The sequence below is a fragment of the Palaemon carinicauda genome, unplaced genomic scaffold (genome assembly GCF_036898095.1).
Source record: "Palaemon carinicauda isolate YSFRI2023 unplaced genomic scaffold, ASM3689809v2 scaffold306, whole genome shotgun sequence".
Lineage (NCBI taxonomy): Eukaryota > Metazoa > Arthropoda > Malacostraca > Decapoda > Palaemonidae > Palaemon > Palaemon carinicauda.
Window position 1 is genome coordinate 107,501 of NW_027170729.1, and position 19,952 is coordinate 127,452.

General features: G+C 36.4%; 2 protein-coding genes across 2 annotated transcripts in view; one reads left to right on the plus strand and one right to left on the minus strand.

The window, feature by feature from the left end:
* LOC137636466 (uncharacterized) overlaps positions 1–1,752 on the minus strand; it is a 57,056-nt gene extending 55,304 nt beyond the window's left edge. The window contains exon 1 of the mRNA XM_068368895.1: positions 1,061–1,752. Within this exon, the coding sequence (XP_068224996.1) occupies positions 1,061–1,253 (193 nt within the window). The 5' untranslated portion in view covers positions 1,254–1,752. The remainder of the gene's footprint in view (positions 1–1,060) is intronic.
* Positions 1–19,952, plus strand: part of LOC137636467 (actin-related protein 8-like) — a 162,146-nt gene that overhangs the window by 95,161 nt on the left and 47,033 nt on the right. The window contains exon 4 of the mRNA XM_068368896.1: positions 19,699–19,815. Within this exon, the coding sequence (XP_068224997.1) occupies positions 19,699–19,815 (117 nt within the window). The remainder of the gene's footprint in view (positions 1–19,698; positions 19,816–19,952) is intronic.

Below are 19,952 nucleotides of genomic sequence, written 5' to 3' on the forward strand. Positions count from 1 at the left end.
TTATTATTATTATTATTTTTATTATTATTACTTGCTAGGCTACAACCCTAGTTGGAAAAGCAGGATGCTATAAGCCCAGGGGCCCCAACAGGGAAAATAGCCCTGTGAGGAAAGGAAACAAGGCAAAATAGAATATTTTAAGAACAGTAACAACATTAAAATAAACATTTCCCATATAAACTTTATAAACTATTAAAAAAAGAATAAGAGGAAAAGACATTAGATGGAATAGTGTGATCTAGAGTACTCATAAGCATAGAGTCTTTAATATTGCTATCCAATATATACCACTTTTCTAATTTTCTTATATTTTGTGACAAAAACTGCATGAAGCATTATAAAGCAAAACAGTAAATGCTTGAATAAGGTCATTCAAGTCGTAGGATTACACATGACGACTGTGTTTCTCTGATAAATATTCTTGATAGCATTTCTTGTATTACAGATAAATATTCGATAACCTTAATGGCTGAACGAACAAAGGATGACACATACTTAGATTTACAACTTCCTCGTCGCTTTGAGTCATATTTCAAAATATCAATGACATTACATACCAGATATTTTATTTTTTTCTAATAAAGATTTGAGAAAATACATTAAGAAAAATACTATTGTAAAGTATCCTTAATATTGAAAGGAAACTGATTTTAACAATTAATAGAATACAAAAATTGGTTACAGATTGTACCGGGAAAAAAGATTCGAATATATAGTCATTACACCTATCGTGTATTTACGTGAAATAAATACGTGAAATATGTTTATATATATATATATATATATATATATATATATATATATATATATATATATATATATATATATATATATATATATATATATATATATATATATATACTAAAGACAGATACACGTATGAGATTTATACAACTGACAGAGAGCAAATTATGAGACCCATAGAAATGTTCAAAATAAGATTAACAATATTCAATAGATATTTATATTTGATTAACATTATTATCATTATTAATATACACATATAATGTATAAGTCATATTTAAAAGGCTTATGAATAGAAATATTTCATCTATCTTACCTGCTTTCAAGAGATGCTCCTTGTCCGAGGTTGCTGTAGTAATTTGTTGCACAATCAGCAAAAATTTCAATATTTTTCGTATCCATTCAACATTGCTGTTGTGTCTCGCTTTGTCTAAAGTTTTGCTCACTGAGTTCGTTGTCTTGAAAGAATCAGCCTTTTCATTGCTATCCTTCTGATTCGTTACTGGCATTGTATTTAGGTTTAAAGTTCAGACAAAATGCATAAGAACTGTCTGTGATTTAATATGATTGGTTTGAGGAAAACTTTCGACTTGACGCTATTCACTTGCGACCACTTTCGGTCCTGGTGTAGGATGCTTGGGGAGTGTGAAGAAAGGATAACGGTAAATGTGGTGGTATTGACCTCAGGAAAACCGGTAAACAGGAACGCTTCCACTAGAATAGTACTCAGGAATATAACTAATTTATAATTTTTTTCCTATCAGTCGTTGAAAAGCATAGTTTGCTTACTTTTCTTCAGCAGACATGATAACTTCATCCGAACACTCCCTTTAAAAACGTTCATGCATTCATTCAAAAAAAAAAATTTTCGTTGGTAACGGAGAAAATTCCTGAATATAATAATTTATTATGGGTTATTTTAGTAAGCACACCTGCTTGTTGGCCAAAACTCACATACAGTGTTTATGTGTCTACAGTAACCTTACTAAAACACGTCTGCCGGAGTGCCGGGATATTTTGTGTTCGAACGCTCGGAGTTACTACTGTCCATTGACGGAGTTGTGAATAACAGAGTTGCCAGGTTTTCTAAATGAGAAAAGGCCAACTATTAATCAACAGAAGCTTTAAAATGCCAACCCATTAGTAGAAAAGGCCAAATATTTAGTATTTAAGACCCGCCTTTTTCATATTACTATAGGCCAACAATTTAAAAAGAAGGCCAATTTGAGGGGTTTTTTGGCATGATAAAGGCCGAACTGGCAACTCTTTTGTGATCATAGCATATCGCTGAATGTAGTGTGTGTGTGTGTGTGTGTGTGTGTGTGTGTGTGTGTGTGTGACACGGCCCCCCACCAGATTATTTTCTAGGCCTGTGATTGGCTGATGGTGGGAGGATGGAGGGTCCTTCATGGCACCATAAAACGCAATAAATTATTTCCTGTTAACGAGAATTTGTCTATGTCGTGTCCTTGCAAACAGGATTGTTATATAGTGCATTATGCAACGTGTAGGACTTTTCGTTATTACAGGCAGATATGCTCACATTGTGTGTGTATATAATATATATATATATATATATATATATATATATATATATATATATATATATATATATATATATATATATATATATATATATTGTAAATATCATTTATATATATATAAATATATATGTATATATGTATATATATATATATATATATATATATATATATATATATATATATATATATATATATATATATATATATATTATATATATATATACTATGTACATATAAATATATATAAATATATGTATGTATATTATATATATATATATATATATATATATATATATATATATATATATATATATATGTATGTGTGTATATATATATAAATATATATATATATATATAATATATATATCTATATATATATGAATACATATATAAATATATATAATATATATACATATATTTATATATAAATATATATATATATATATATATATATATATATATATATATATATATATATATATATATGTATATATGTATATAGTATATATATATATATATATATATATATATATATATATATATATATATATATATATATATATATATATATTGTGACGTAACGTGCAGGCTATGCTCTTTAAGGAAAGTATTATTCTGACTCTTTAAATGACACTGTATCATCATGTCAACCAGATAGATCATCTAATTGACACTGTGATGTCTTTTAAAAGGAATGAACTCATTAATGCTATTAACGGTTCGTTTTCCAGAGTTAATGAATAGGAGTAAATTTTGAACACACTATAATGGTAAGATCAGGACAGATTTATGGTCTACTTATTTCTAATCACGGGAAAAAAAAACCATGTTTAAAATTTGCTTATTACATAAATTTGTCGAGATTTTCTTTAAAAAAAAAAAAAACTTCTAGATTCACAATATTTAATCAATCAAAGATATATGAAATTTAAAGCATAAATGTCAAAATGGTAAGAATACAAGATCAACAATAAAAGATAAACTATAAATGAATGAAACAATGTTGTTTTATTCAGCCATTTTCCTTGAAATAAAAACAACCATTTAGTTCGTTAGAACATTAGCCGTAGTTTGGAGCAATTAAAAAAAACTGCCACACCATTTGTGATAATCCATGATACGAACACAACTTCACCAAAGAGAATACTTGAATTGTAAACACTTTCCCATATCAAATTACTTCTGAAATAAGGTAATTTGGCTTACACAAGTTGATTCAAATTACTAAAAGTCAAGTGAATTGCAAATGGCTGACAAGGACCTTTCTAAATTACTAAGGAATAATTCCCCTTGACAGTATTCTAGAAGTTTTATTCCAGCTGTTACCAAGTTGTGGAATGATCTTCCTAATCGGGTAGTTGACCAGGATGACATGAGTCTTTTTATTGTTTATATATGACATATCTGTTTTTGATGTTAATAGTTTATATAGGACATATCTGTTTTGACGCTGTTGCTGTTTTTAGAATGATATATTGTTAATTTATTCTCATCATTTATTTACTTCCTTATTTCCTTTCCTCACTGGGTTATTTCTCCCTGTTGGAGCCCTTGGGCTTATAGCATCTTGCTTTTCCAACTAGGGTTGTAGCTTGGCTAGTAATAATAATAATAATAACTGTTCGAATCCCCATCCCCTGAGTTTCACTATTTGATTATGTAGGCCTTGGTACTCTCTCTCTCTCTCTCTCTCTCTCTCTCTCTCTCTCTCTCTCTCTCTCTCTCTCTCTCTCTCTCTCTCAAGGTCGGCTGGTACACTCTGAAACACATGTTCTGAGGCGCTCAGTCTCAGCTAGTTAGGGTTGGTACCGGGGATATGGTAGAACCTCAATTTCACTGGGGTTGCAGAGTCCTTTCTCACATAAGAGGTCGAATCACTGTCCTTCTGAGGGGAAGGATTACTTTTCCCCTCTCTGGCTGTACTGTAGAAACTAACTCTCCTACTTGTTGTAAGCTCCTAGGTCGACGAAGGGAATCCGAGCAATCATCCCTCTCTTTCTCTTCATTGGTTACTTCAAAGTTCACAGGGCAGACTTGAGGGGTCAGCGTCCAAGAGCCGCAATTGACCCCTTTTTACTTCTCTGGTTGTTGGCCAATCATGGATGAGCCCTGTGGAAGACACACGCGCGCGCGCACACACACACACACACACACACACACACACACACACCCAGAGCTTTCGCTCTGGACGTGGACAGGGGACTCTTAGCCCATGAATATATCATCATCAACATCTCCTACGCCTATTGACGCAAAGGCCCTCGTTTAGATTTCGCCAGTCGTCTCTGTCTTGAGCTTGTAATTCAATACTCTCTGCCTTCCTTGTTCCTCTTACGGGATTCTCTTTCGCACATCTCTTTTGCGGTTGAACCTGGGAAAGAGGGGAAATTTCAATTTCAAGTGTCTGGCAATTAATGGCTATGGGCCTAGAAGGGACCTACTTTGATGGTTGAGGTGTGGCTGCTGGTATACCTCACGAGTAATAGGGATTCACGACAGCGAAGCCATATCGAAGAATAAATAGAGCAGTATTATATTTCTTGGAGGGTAAAACTCAACTTACTTCACATTTTCCCCACTTAAAAAAATTTCCAGCTCAATGGAAATTAAATCATCTACTTAATCACTAAAACTGGACTCACCGCTTGGTTCTCATTAGATAGTTGGCATTTCTTGACATAAACGTTTTACAATCATCCTTAACCTATGTGCACACACATTGAACCCTAATTCATCTGTGAAAGGCAGTCTGCCAGAACGTTCTGATTCCCCAGCGTATGTTGTATGTTCAAGTTTATTTCCTGCAACCGTAGGCTCCATTTGAGTAGTCTATGGTTGTGGCTTTTTATAGTATGCAACAATGTTAGGGGATTGTGGTCTGTGAAGATGTTAGGCAGTGAGTTACATTGAAGGTAAATAGAGAAATGTTCTACAGCAAGGAGTAAAGCCAATAAGTCCTTTTCTATGGTGGCATAGTTCTTATCATGTCAGTTAAATTTCTTGGGGTAGTCCATGGGATGCTTCATGTTTTGATCATCTTCCTGTAATAAGACTGCACCAGCCCCATGATCACCAGCATCTACTGCTGTTTCAAATTCCCTATCAAAATGTGGTGCCTTCAGCTCAGGTAATAGACTTTGCAATTTCTTAAGTGATTCAAATGCATCTTTACAGTTGGTAGACCATACATATCTGTTATTCTTATTGAGAAGATTAGTGAGATTTAAGGCTCTGGTAGAATCGTTTTCACAGAACTTTCGGTAACCAGTCATTCCCAGGAACCGATGTAATGCTCAGTGGCTTTGCTAGAATGGAAACTATTGTATGCTCTCAACCTTTACTTGTGCTGGCCGAACAAACCCTTAACCTACTATATGCCTTAAGTAGGTGACCTTGGCCTGTCCAAAATCACAGTGTGAGAGGTTGATTGTCAAGTTGGCCTCTGCTAAACGTTTGAAAAGGACTTTCAATCTCTTCAGGTGTGCCTTCCAAGAGTCACTGTTGATAATAATGTCATCCATATATGCAGCAATACCTTCTAGGTCTTATATCAAACTGTTAATCATTTACTAGAACATTGCTGGAGCATTCCTCATCCCAAAGGGTATTACATTGTATTCAAATAATCCTTGGGGTGTTACAAAAGCTGAAACCTTCTTGGCTCTCTCAGTGAGGGGAACACTCCAATATCCCTTCCAAAGGGGAAAAGAATCTGGCTTTGTGACATTGTTCACGTTTCTATAGTCTGTACAGAACCGGACTCCACCATTATGATTTTCCACTAACACACATGGTGAACTCCACTGTGAGGAACTCTTTCTAATAATCTCTTGCTTTAGCATGTAGTCAATTTCCTTCCCAAGCTGTGTTCGCTTCTTTGGTGACACACTATACCCGTGATGACAGACTGGGCGTGCATCTCCCACATCCACATCATGTTCCATTATGTTTGTCAGGCCAGGAACATCAGGAAACAACACAGCGTACTCTTCCCTTAAAGCTTGGACATCATCTTGCTGCTTGGTCTTGAAGTCCCTGAGAACCTCAATATTCTCTAGTCAAGCTTCGAGAGATGTGCCCTTAAAACTGGTTTTCTCTTCTTCAACACCTTGAATATTCTGTTCTTCTTCAACACCTTGAAGATTCTGTTCTGCTTCCTCTTCTTCACCTTTAGGATTCTGTTCTTTCTCCTCTTCTTCACCTTGAGGATTCTGTTCTTTCTCCTCTTCTTCACCTTGAGGATTCTGTTCTTTCTCCTCTTCTTCACTTTGAGGCTTCTGCTCTTCCTCCTCTTTACCTTGAGGATACTGCTCTTCCTCTTCTTTTAGTTGCTGTGCCTGTCTCCTTATTGCAGATATATGAACAGGCTCAGTAACTAGCTGTAGGGCAGTGGCATTAGCACTGGTATTCCGAACAACATACGGCTTCATCATGTTGATGTGTCACACCTGGTGTTCCTTTCTTTGGTATAGTGTCCCATCACATAATCCAGTTTGCTGAGCTTCTTCACGACCTAATATAGCCCCTGGTACTTGGCCGCTAAGGAACTACCAGGCACAGGTAGAAAGATGAGCCCATTGTCTCCCTTTGGAACTGTTATACTTTTGCCCTACTTACTTGGTCATTCCAGGCTTTCTTTTTTCCTTGAGACTTATGCATTTCCTTGTGGCCTGTTTAGCAGACCTCGTGCAAGCACTGTCGAAAACTCACCCCAAAGTCTAGCATATTGGTACTTTTGTTCTTCATGGGTCCATATTTTCCTCAATAGTTTGAGAGGTCCACGTACTTGATGTCTGAAGACCAACAGAAAGGGGAAAACCCCAGAGATTCTTGCCGTAAATGTCGAATAGCAAACAACAAGAACGGCATGCCTGTGTTCCAATCTCGTGTTTTCTAGTCTTCACAGTATGTACGTAATGTATTTTTCAGTGTGGCATGAAACCTTTCCAAAGCACCTGGAGACTGTGGATGATAAGCCGAGGACATTATGTGCTGCATTCCTAACTCCTTAAGGGTGCCTTCAAAGACTTTTGACAAGAAAACACTACTTTTGTCAGTTTGAATAACTTTTGGCAACCCGAATGTGGTCACGAACTATACCAGAGTATGCAACACATTATGACTCATTGCTACCCACAACGGATACGCTTCAGGAAAGCGTGTCGACGCACGCATTAGTGTCAACAAGGTTGTGTCCCTTCTTCGTCGTTGGCAGGTGTCCGACAATATCCATGATAATTTTTGAGAAGGGTTCTTTCACCACTGGAATGGGTTGCAATGATGCCTTTCGATGATTTGGATCCTTTTTACATATCACTTGGTACGAGTAACAACTACGGCAATATTCTGCAACTCCCCTGTTCAAATTTGGCCAATAAAATTCCTGGGAAACTTTCTCGTGTGTCTTGCATACTCCTAAATGCCCTCCCATTGGTTACTTATTAGGCAACCTGAAAATCTCTCGGTACTGTGGTGGCACTACCACCTGATGTAGAATGGTCCACTCAGCATCAGTAGGCACCTTCTTAGGTCGCCATTTGTACAGTGGGACATCACTCCTTGAGTAGTAACTGGAGGGTTCAGCCTCAAGTTCAATCAGGGATCCAGCTTCCTCTTTTATTCTTGGAATTTCTGAGTCTTGGGTTTGAGTGTAAATGAGCGACTCTCTCGAGTGTTCCAAAATTGATAAACTTGGTTGCACCACATCACTATGCAATTAGGTGAAAGTGCCCTCAAGCGCTCCTATAGGAACATCATCTCTATATTCTTTTTTTGGTTGAGTGGTACTACCACGGGTAATAGCACATGCTGGATACTCATTTTGTTCAATATTCACATTCCCTTCATTATTGTCAGCATGAACTTACATTTTGTTGTGCAGCATGGTTGCCCAGCTATGTTATTTCCTAATAATAACTGTACCCCCTTGCATTGGTGCCTCATCCACCAAAGCAACTGGAAATGTGCCGGAAATAAGAGTTTAAATTCACTGCATATAACGGCAATTCTTCTCTTCCCCTGATGTAGCAAACCACGACATTGTCTCCCAAAGCTGATGATTCATCAAAGGATAAGACTATACAGGACAGTCTGTTCAGCTCCAGTATCGCACAAAATCTTTATCTGTACAGGTTTGGTACCATGGTCATGCAGAGACACAGATCCAGCATGAATGAAGGCTTCCTGTCCTCGTCTTATGGCCTTGTCTTTCTTCTTCACCATCCATTGCCAGAACGACTGTCTTCTCATCACTTCATTAATGTTTAGTGCTTGATTTTGATTAGAGGACTTCTTTTCTCCTGGCTCATGATTTCCCTTGATCCAGCAGCGGCTAACGTCACGTCCAAATTTGTGACAATAGGAATACTGTCTTTCCTTGGGGAGCCAATGGGTAGGCTCCATTGCTCTTATTCCCAGGCAGGGATATTTCCAATAGGTCGCAACAACCTTGGCGAGGCAGCATCTCCCAGTGTCAAATTATCATTAAAGGAAATTCCCTGTAGAGTTAATATTTACGTAGTTTTCCTCAGGTGTGAGATTTTCTCTTAAAGAACTGGGGATTAATAGATTTCATGGATTTCCTCTCTACAACACTGTATGTGTATATTCAAGGTATAGATATGGCAGGGATAATAGTATTTTCTTCTGGAACCATCCTTAACCCTTACTTGACAGTGTATGTCTAGTAACACAGATACGAACACTCTCATTATTCCCTGGCTGATGTCTGTTGACGTCTTGGTAGAATAATGGGAAGAGATGCCTTGTGCAGGCTATGTGAAGTTGCTTTGGTACCAGGAGGCCATATTGGAAGTGGCAACTGAATACCTGGCTGACCGTGGGTTTTCAACCTCTCCTGAACTAAGGTGTCACAGGTTTTCTATAAGTATAACAAATATTTTTGATGAACGTATGCATTCACACACTGTGATTATAATACCATTTGTAAATAAAATGAGAAATCACACTTTAAACGTGACAGTTGTTTCGGAAGACACTGCCACTTTTCTTGGTACATTTGGCAGGCGATATACAGTTCCCTGTCACATTTGAAGACTTGTGAGGAATTGTTTTGAAAGTAAAGAAATCTTCCTAGATAAAAATGGAAATTATGTGAAATGGGAGTACACATAACATTTGTACAGACTCCAAGAAAAAGTGCAACTCCATTTAGGTAATGTGACAATGATAAAATGATAAAAGAAAGAAAGGATGAACGTTAAGTTAGTGGTACAACTCTTAGTGAAGTGGTTGCAACTTCTTCAGGATTCTGGATTGATGAAAAAACGAAGGGAATTTTAAGGAAATAAAGCTACTCTTGATTTCATAAGGGCATTTAAACGCCTTCCTTGACATTGAATTCTAGAATTTCTAAATGCCAAGGGGTTAAATGCTTAATTCAGAAAATTAATACAAATGATAATAAATGTTTTCTAATGAAAGCAGAAAAATATTTCAGTTCATTGAGACTTCTAGATGGTAAAGACATCCTAAAATCTAATACAAAAACTAGATTATTTGGCTTTCTTTATTGCATACGAAGTCTTCAGATTCTTTACAGAATTTGTGTTGCATCTGATGGTGGGCCTTTGCCATTTTTGATGACCTAAATACTCGGTGAAGATAACACTGAACTATTCTTTGGTCAAGTAATAAAGAAAAAACAACGAGACAGGTCATAATGACATGATGGATATCATTCTTGGCAACAGCTTGCCATTTGAGTAGGTTTCCATATTTACTGCTTCAAGCAAAATAAAGAATCTTGGGGCACCCAATCATATAAATGCTTCTGTCTCAAGAGAGAATTTTAGGTATTCACAAAGTATATTCAGAGGACAAGGAAGATAATTATAATAATATTTCTAAGCATCACCAATTTCAAAAATGTTCAAGTGAAATAGTAGCTTATATTTCAGGCTTTGATTTTTTAAGTTAGTCTTTAAAGTGCGATGTATGCATTGATGTATCAACGTTCACCATCATCACTTCCTCCTACGCCTATTGACGCAAAGGGCCTCAGTTAGATTTTGCCAGTCGTCTCTATCTTAAGTTTTTAAATCAATACTTCTCCATTCATCATCATCTACTTCACGCTTCATAGTCCTCAGCCATGTAGGCCTGGGTCTTCCAGCTCCTTTAGTGCCTTGTGGAGCCCAGTTGAAAATTTGGTGAACTAATTTCTCTTGGTAAGTGCAAAGAGCATGCCCAAACCATCTCCATCTACCCCTCACCATAATCTCATCCACATATGCACTCAAATATCTCTCTTATAATTTTATACTGTATCTAATGCTGTCCTGCCATTTAACTCTCAATATTCTTCTGGAGGTTTGTTCTCAAATCTACAAAATCTGTTGGATATTGTTTCATTGTCATACCACGACTCATGTCCATACAGTAACACCGATCTCACTAAACTGATATGTAGCCTTATTTTTATATGGAATTTCAGACAATTTGATTTTCAAATTTAATTAAACTAGTCATTGTCTGATTTGTTTTTTCAATCTTTCATTAAAATCAAATTCTAAAGATCATAGTTCCTAAATATTTAAATGATTCCACCTGATTAATCCTTTCTCCTTCTAATGATATTTCATCTTCCATTGCACATTCCATATTCATCATCTCTGTCTATCTTTTATTCATCTTGAGCCCAATCTCATATGATATTTCCTGTAATTTGGTAAGCAAGCTTTGCAAGTCCTGTAGCATTTTGCTATATTCTACACATCTGAATGTAAAGGATGGACAGAATTATAAAAAATCTTATGCAACATGCATAATGAACTGATTGAACGATGGTGCCAGAGATTAATATCTAGATCAGGAATAAGAAATTTAATAGACCGTAAGTTTCTGTCCAACAAATTAAGATGAGAATCAGCAGCTAAAGACCAGACAGGAGAGCAATACTTGAAACAAGGTAAAATGAAGAATTAAAACTTCTTCAGAGTAGAATGATCACCAAAAATCTTGAAAGACTTTCTCAATTAGCCAATTTTTTGTGCAATTGAAGAAGACACAGACCTGATGTGTTTCTCAGAAGTAAATTTGCTGTCGAAAATCACACCTAAAACTTTAAGTCATACAAAGTTAAAGAAACATTATCAATGCTGAGATTCAGATGTTGAGGAGCCACAGTCATTCACCTACTTAAAATCATACTTTGAGTTTTGTTAGGATTTAACTCCATACCCCATGCACTAATTTTAGCTAGATCTCTATTAAGGGATTCACCAACCCCAGATCTACATTTAGGAGATGGAATTGATGCAAAGAGAGTAGCATCATCTGCATATGCAACAAGCTTGTTTTCTAGACTAAACCACATGTCATGTGTATATAATATGAAAAGTAATGGGCCAAGAACACTACCCTGAATATCACATTCCTATACTCACTATGGTGCCCATCAACAACAACTCTTTGCTCGGGAAAACAGGAATGAGGAAGTTTGAGTTTCTCATTACTCTGCTTGCTGTCAAACAGATCTGATAAAAGGGTTGCCCTTTCTTTTGGACAGTGAGTGACAGAGCTATCTGGTTTAAGTAAAGGAGGAACTTTTGCATTTACACCAAAGAGTGCATATTTAAGGGTAGTCCATCACTTATGCTCCTTGGTTGTACCACCAAGGTTTCTTTTATGGTTGAATTGTATTCTTTTTTAGTTGAAGCATATACTCTCCGAGCAAAAGCTCTAAGCTGAGTATAGTTATTCCGGGTCAAATCTGATCTGTTACCCTTCCAAAGATGATAGGCCTCCTGCTTCTCCAAACAAGCACGGTTTACAATCATCATTGAACCATGGTTTGTCCTTCACTCAGTACCTTAGTACACGAGAAGAGATACACCCATCAAATGTGTTGACTAGATTCTCATTCAAAGGGTCTACAGGATCAACACAACTATGCAATTGTAACCAATTCAAGACCAAAAGATCATGCAAAATCCCATTCCAGTCTGTTTGAGATTTCATATAAATCTTACATGAGTAAGATACACCAGGGACAGGTTGCTCATTCTTCACCACTAATGAAATCAAGGCATGATCAGATCCAATCTTACTTGTTACAACGCCAGTGGATTCGGTGTATACGAGGTCCAAGCAGTTACCAGACCGGTGAGTAACTTCACTTATGATTTGCTCACACCTTGATTCAGAGGCAAAGTATGCAATGGAAGATGAAATATCACTGGAAGGAGAAAGGATTAATGAGGTGGAATCATTTAAGTATTTAGGAACTATGATCTCCAATATAGGGTCTTTAGAATTAGGGTTTAGTGAAAGACTGAGAAAAGCAAATCAGACAATGGCTAGGTTTAGTAAAATTTGGGAATCAAATCGCTTGAAATTATACGTAAAAATCAAACTATACATCAGTTTATTGAGATCGGTGTTACTGTATGGACATAAGTCATGGTATGATAATGAAATAATCTCCAATAGATTTAGTAGATTTAAAAACAAACCCCGCAGAAGAATATTGGGAGTTAAATGGCAGGACAGGATTAGAAATGAAACTATAAGAGAGATTACTTGAGTGCCATATGTGGATGAGATCATTATGAGAGGTAGATGGAGATGGTTTGGGCATGCTCTTTGCACTCCTCAAGAGAGATTAGCTCACCAAACGTTTAGCTGGGCTCCGCAAGGCACTAGAAGAGTTGGAAGACCCAGGCCTACATGGCTGAGTACCAGGAAGCGTGAGGTAGGAGATGATGAATGGAGAAGTATAGAATTAAAAGCTCAAGATAGAGACATCAGTTAAATCTAACCGAGACCCTTTGTATCAATAGGTGTAGGAGGAGATGATGATAGTGTGAGACCTTCTACCGGGGGTTACTCGCCAGGGTGGCGCCTGGGGTGGGGAGGTTAGAGGGGGCTAGTGATAGTCCCTGCTGGCTTATGGTCGCCCGAGCAGAATGATGTAGATCGTCTGATTGGAGACCTAAAACCCGCAACTTTAACTTTAACTTTTTAAAATTTATCGAAGGTCCCAAATCAACCGCCCCACAAGTCTTTGTCTAGGTGAGTGTTGTGAGGAGACACCATGAGAGCAACAAAGCATGATGCAATCAACTAAATCTTTTATTTGCTGGTCGTAGAAAACAGGATTATTAGTTACCCCATATAAATGTCTCAGGTTTGTATAGCTAGGAAAAGTACAAATTATATAAAATTTGTAGTATTAAGGGTGACCTAAGCCTGGCCTGAAGTGTCAGTGATGCTTCTTACCTCTGATGCTATGCCCTTAGGGCAGTCAGCAGCTACTGTGAAGGTCGCAACCAATAACATACTGTTGTTGTCGTCCAATAAAAGTCCATCATCTGTAAGCACCTGCTATTTTAGTTGTGCATTCAAAGAAATTCTGGTCATCCTGGCAGCAGTGAACACAGTCTAAAGTACCAGCCAAGGGCTTTGGCTAAGGATACAAGAGTTTTTCTTTCAGTAGCAATGCATTCATTTCTTGAACCTACTACATATAGTGCATTGTTATATATTAAAAGCTCAGTTGCTCTTATATAAAGGTCAAATAATGCAAGCCCATTGATCCTTTTTTTAGGTAAAATTGTACAACTGTACACCAACCATGGTAAAAGAATTTCTAGCAGGCAAGCGTTGTTCTATACAAGAGCCTTGCCATTTTGATATTGATAAGTTTGAATGGTTATGTACTTTGGAAGCCTTTGTTAGATCATTGGGTATCATTATTCTGTACTCAATTCAGAGTAACACGACTTAACGTAACACATTGAATATATCCTTACTTAGAACCTGCCAGATTCAAGATCTGCAGACAGTCCATATTCTGTTATGAGTGTGAGAGTAGGAATATTGTAAGATTTTGTTTGTGAATCTGTTTATTTTCATTATTTTCTAAAACATCAGATTGTAAATTATTTCTCTTAATTATGCATGAAATTAAGCAGTATGCTTTTCATGATATGTAAGAGTGAATTGAATGTTTTATTTGTAAAATTGTAGAATGTACCAGATTTAATGTGTTGGTAAACATCAGCCTTGTCTTAGCTTTGTAGTGAGTCTTAGCTCAACAGTCATCATGAGAAGACATTTCTATGAATCTATTCATAATGTAAGAGTTTATATAGAATCTTATACCTCTTTTATATAAAATAATGAGCCAATATCCATTGAACCTTAATCATCTCATTATGTATTGAGACAATGCTTATATACGAGTCTGAGTTTATTTAATTGTGGGCCACTGTAAATCGTAACATTACTTGTAACTTTGCAGTAAACGTGACAATTTTTTTCCATAATTCTAACAAGGTGTATTTTGCTGTGTAAGGCTAACCAACGAGGTTTATGATAGTTAATAGAGACAGAGAGAGAGGTCAAAGGGTCGGATAGGGAGAGACATTTATAATGCTTATGATTCAGTGTAAAGGTAGTAAACTTAGGCGATAAGAGGTCGTTACAGACATTGGTGAAGAAATTGAGCTTTTATCCAGAATTTATGAGCGAGATTAATAGGTTAGAAAGAGAGAGAATGTCATAATGAACATGATTCAGAGCAAAGGTAAAAACTCAGCTGATAAAGGTTGTTAAAGACTGCTTGACAAAATCTATGAGCTTATTATTATTATTATTATTATTATTGTTATTATTATTATTATTATTATTATTATTATTATTATTATTATTGTTATTATTATTATAATTTGCTAAGCTACAGCTCTAATTGGAAATGCAGGATGCTATAAGAACAGGGGCCCCAACAGGGAAAATAGCCCAGTAAGGAAAGGAAAGAAGAAAAAGTAAATATTTCAAGAACAACTACAACACTAAAATAAATGCTTTCTATATAAACCATAAAAACTTCAACAAAACGAGAGGAAGCGAAATTAGATAGAATAGTGTGCTCGAGTGTACCCTCAAGCAAGATAACTCTAACCCAAGACAGTGGAAGACCATAGTACAGAAGCTATGGCACCACCTAAGACTAGAGAACAATGGTTTGATTTTGGAGTGTTCATTTCCCAGAAGAGCTGCTTGCCACGTTAAGAGCATTAAGACCAAGCTCTTAACAACTGGACATGAATCCCGTGTGGGATGCCCGAACCTGCACGGAAGTGATCATGTGAATGATCACCAGATCGATTAAAGTCAGCGCCAGAATCAGGTAAATTGTAGTAAATAGAGTTACAGTATAGTCAATCCTGGTAATAATACAGTTAATCACCAAGTTTCTTTACAGAATGTTCATCCAGGTACTTCTTAATAAAAGCAATGTTTCTAAGATGATAACCAGCAGTTATTATTACATTATTTATTTGGGCATTGAAAGCCAAGTTACGGCCAAGAGATATGCCTAGACCACGAACTTGTTATTTATGTTTATTTGAATATCACCCAAGTTTCTTACACTTTTTCTTTCTAACCACCATGAATTTCTTTGATTGTAATCCATTCCCTAACTCTTGCAAGAATTCGGTTTAGAGTTTCAGTAATGCTGTCTATATCTTTTATGGAGATTGAAAATTGTGTATCATCTGCAAATAGTTTGAACTTAACTCTATGCCTTTCTAGTATTTTTGACAGACCAATAATATGGATACAGAATGAGATTGGGCCCAGAACACTTATCTGAGGTACCCCTCTGTTTAAAGGTTCATATGGTGAATAATGAATGAATGATTTGAAGTTCTCTGGCATATGATGAATAGGAATAGGATTTCCAATTTGCACAAAGTAATTTCTGTCAACAAGTAGTCTTTTAGGTATTTGAAAGCTTGATCTTCAATACTGATGAACCGTAGATCATTTAGTGGCACTATATAAAAAACAGTACTAAGATCTAGTAATACTAAAATACCACATTTATTTTCATTCATCATTTCCAGCATATCATTTACAACAGAACAGATGGCTGTCTCTGTAGAGTATAATTTTCTGTAAGCAGACTGATTGTCTGGCAAAGCTTCAATCTCTTCTAAAGTGACTGATTAGTTGTTCTAAAATTACGTATTTTAGCACTTTTGAAATAAAGGATAGATTCAAAATAGGTGTATACGAGCTTAATTCCTGATAATCTACAGCACTTTTCAGAACCGGTGTGCCTATAGCCATTTTCTCAGATTTGGGAAACTTACAGTCATTGATGTTTGTATTTTCTATTCTTGTAATTATATCAGCTAGACAAGTAAAGTTTCTTTCTCCAGTTACTTCAAATATTGGCATTGGGTGGATCGTACAGTTTGTTTTCTTTGCTCTCTTGGTAATCTTGCTAACATCGTCTTGTGTTATATTATTGAATACCGTTAATTTTACCAGTGTATCACTAATGTGATGTTGAATATTTGTAAATGACCTAGTTATATTTTTTATTCTTTTTTAAAAAAATACTAGAAAATTATTTGCTAGTTCCTAGTCGCTGTACCCCTCTGGTAGCCTTTTTTCCTTTACATTTCCCATTATACCATTTAGGAGATGATATAGCTTATTTATGTCTGTTGCTGCTTTCCAGGTCTTTCTCTTATAGTATTATTTTTTTTTCCTTCTTCGTTGGTAATTATATTGACACATTGCAGTTTTGTATTCCATCTATATACTTTGTTTTTAACCAATTCCATTTTCTTTACGTCTTTTTCCCATTTTTCTGTAAAGTCTCTTTCTTCATCAAACCAAGAAGATTGGTCTTTAACAATTATAATCTTTTTCCATCAGTGGACACATGGTATCATATTAACTTTTACTCACCCTAGTATATATGGTCCTAAGGCAGTCATCACACATAGCTCCCAACAAACGTTGGTTATCATGATCGCAAAGAATACTTCTTCTATTAGAGTGCTTTTTTCCCATTGGTATGGGGTAACACGGTTGCCTTCTTTTTGAAGACTTTTGCTTTGGCTTTTAGGGTGGACTGTAGTCCCGACCGGCTACCCTGCCTGACATTGCCTAGACCCCGGTAGCTTATGTTTGTGTGTTGTACCAGACACCATCGCCCTTCCTCCCAGCAGTGAGGAGTCATGGCGTAGTTAGGTCGACAGTTTGAGATGTGTAAGGTGTCTGTAATGTTTTTAGAAGGTGTTGGAATGGCTGTTTGTTTGTTTGTGTGTATTAGTTTGTAGCACCCAAACTAATCCTTCGATTACATACATAATCCAGAGATGTCTATACGGATAGCAAAGTGTCCGCTTTTCTGACTAGTCGGGTGCAGAGTTGAACCTGCGCCACAGACTTCTACAAAGTCCGAGCTTGCTGCCCAAACCGACTCAATCATCGAGGCTCCCGCAGGGAATACTGATAGTATCATTTATTTTCTTTGTAACTTCTTCAAAAAATACAAAAGGAGAGAAGTTTGCTTTATGTTTAAAGTTTATTTTCTTCACCACTGCATGTTTATGTAGAGGTAGTCTAAACGTAATAAGTTTTTGCACTGGAGAGATAGTGCATTTTTCTTCTACATTTATATCAGATACAATGTTATTCATGCCATCACTTAAAACTAGGTCCAATATATACACAGACAACAGTTTTTACAAATTGATATTATTCCAATAACTCGCTAAATGCTTGAGGATGTGTGCAAGCGAGCAGTTAGGTGATAACTGAGAGATGAGGTGAATGCAACTAAACTTTATTTAACAACCACTGAGTTTTTATACAGCTACTTGCAAGCAAGAACGTCACGAAATTTCAAACATGAAAAGCTAGTGCTAGCATGAAAACACATGGTGGTCTATTAACAGTGCAGGGAAGAGCGAGTGATATGATAAAAATTCAAAACTGTTTCAGCACACGAGTGTGTATAAAACACGTGCGGTACAGATGCTTTACACTTTACTTTTGAGTAAACTTCTTGTAAGCAGCTCTTCTAGGAGAACGACACTCTAAAATCAAACTATTGTTCTCTTGTCTTGGGTAGTGCCATAGCCTCTGTACCCTGGCCTTCCTCCGTCTTGGATTAGAGTTCTCTTGCTTGAGGGCACACTCGAGCACTCTATTCTATCTTATTTCTCTTCCTCTTTTCTTGTTAAAGTTTTTACAGTTTAGTTAGGAAATATTTATTTTAATGTTATTGTTCTTAAAATGGTCTATTTTTCGTTGTTTCCTTTCCTCCTTGGACTATTGTCCCTGTTGGAGCCCCTGGGCTTATAGCATCCTGATTTTCCAACTAGGGTTGTAGCTTAGCAAATAATAATAATAAAAATAAGAGTTTATGCACCTCATGATCTTCCCAGACTTAACAAACATTATCCTAAGGTTTAACCACTTATTAGAAACATAAGGTGACTTAGAAATTGAAGATAAAATACAGATTAGATGAGACAGTGATAAACTTATATTTTAACCTTATTTTTACCTAGAGCTGTGGCAGCGCTAAGACTATAGTCCATTTCTTTTAGCGAGGCATACTTGCACCGACTCGCAGCGGTGCCCTTTTAGCTTGGAAAAGTTTCCTGATTGCTGATTGGTTGGACAAGATAATTCTAACCAATCAGCGATCAGGAAACTTTTCCAAGCTTAAAGGGCACCGCTGCGAGTCGGTGCAAATCTGCCTCGCTAAAAGAAATGGACTATTGTTCAATACTGTATTAGCATTTTCTCGGTCAAAACTACCCTCTCCGGTCTTCGGTAGTATTTTAAAAAGTTTCTATCTCCAGAATAAACAATATAGTTATCAGATTAACCATATTTGCAACTAAAATGTTATATGTATTTTCGGTTCTTCAATTAGTTTTGATATAATATATTGTATAAACTGATTAGTACCTTGGCTTTGCAACCCCTGATGGCAATTTTGTTACCCTTGTTTTTTTTCACACACTTCTTATTCAAAATTATAACAGGGGTTATCATACATGCAGTAGCAACAGCTGTTAATAGCGTAGTCGGTGAATATATAAAGATGAGAATTATTATAATTTTAAAGCAAAAAGGAAAAAAACATTCCGAGAAGTAAGACCATGATCATGACTGCATTGGATCTTGTTCTCTGGTTACGGCTCATTTCCCTCTGCCTATACATACACCGAATATTCTGCCCTATTCTTTACATATTCTCCTATGTCCTTTCCCCTGACACCACCAATATTACCAAACAATTCTTCTTCGCTCAAGGGATGACCTACTACACTGTAATTGTTCAGTGTCCACTTTCCTCTTGGTAAGAGACTCTAGTTTTGGTAAGCAGCTCTTCTAGGAGAAAGAGACTCCAAAATCAAACCATTGTTCTCTAGTCTTTTAGTGCCATAGCCTCTGTACCGTGGTCTTCCACTGTTTTGGAACAGTAAGACTAGCAGCAGTGTTGTGAGATGATGATGATAAATTTTGCAGATGTCTGCATTTGTTTTGTAATGGGTCGTAAGGGGGTAATTCATTTACGTGCAAGTGTCTTTAGAGTAAGATTAACATGAATCTTTATGCTTTACAGGACCATGTGGCCGCTACTTTTGGGGCTGGACTTGGTTTTTCATGTGTTGTTGATGTTGGAGATCAAAAGACTTCTGTTTCTTGTGTCGAAGATGCTATCTCCCACCCAACTTCTCGAGTAAGTAGATAAATATTTGTTTTTTTTAATACGCCTTATATCAAATGGTGTAGATTATATCATACTAGAAATTCATATTGAAGAAATTCCCATGTGCGTACTATATCGGCTTTTGCTCAACAAAATTTCCTTGCGTG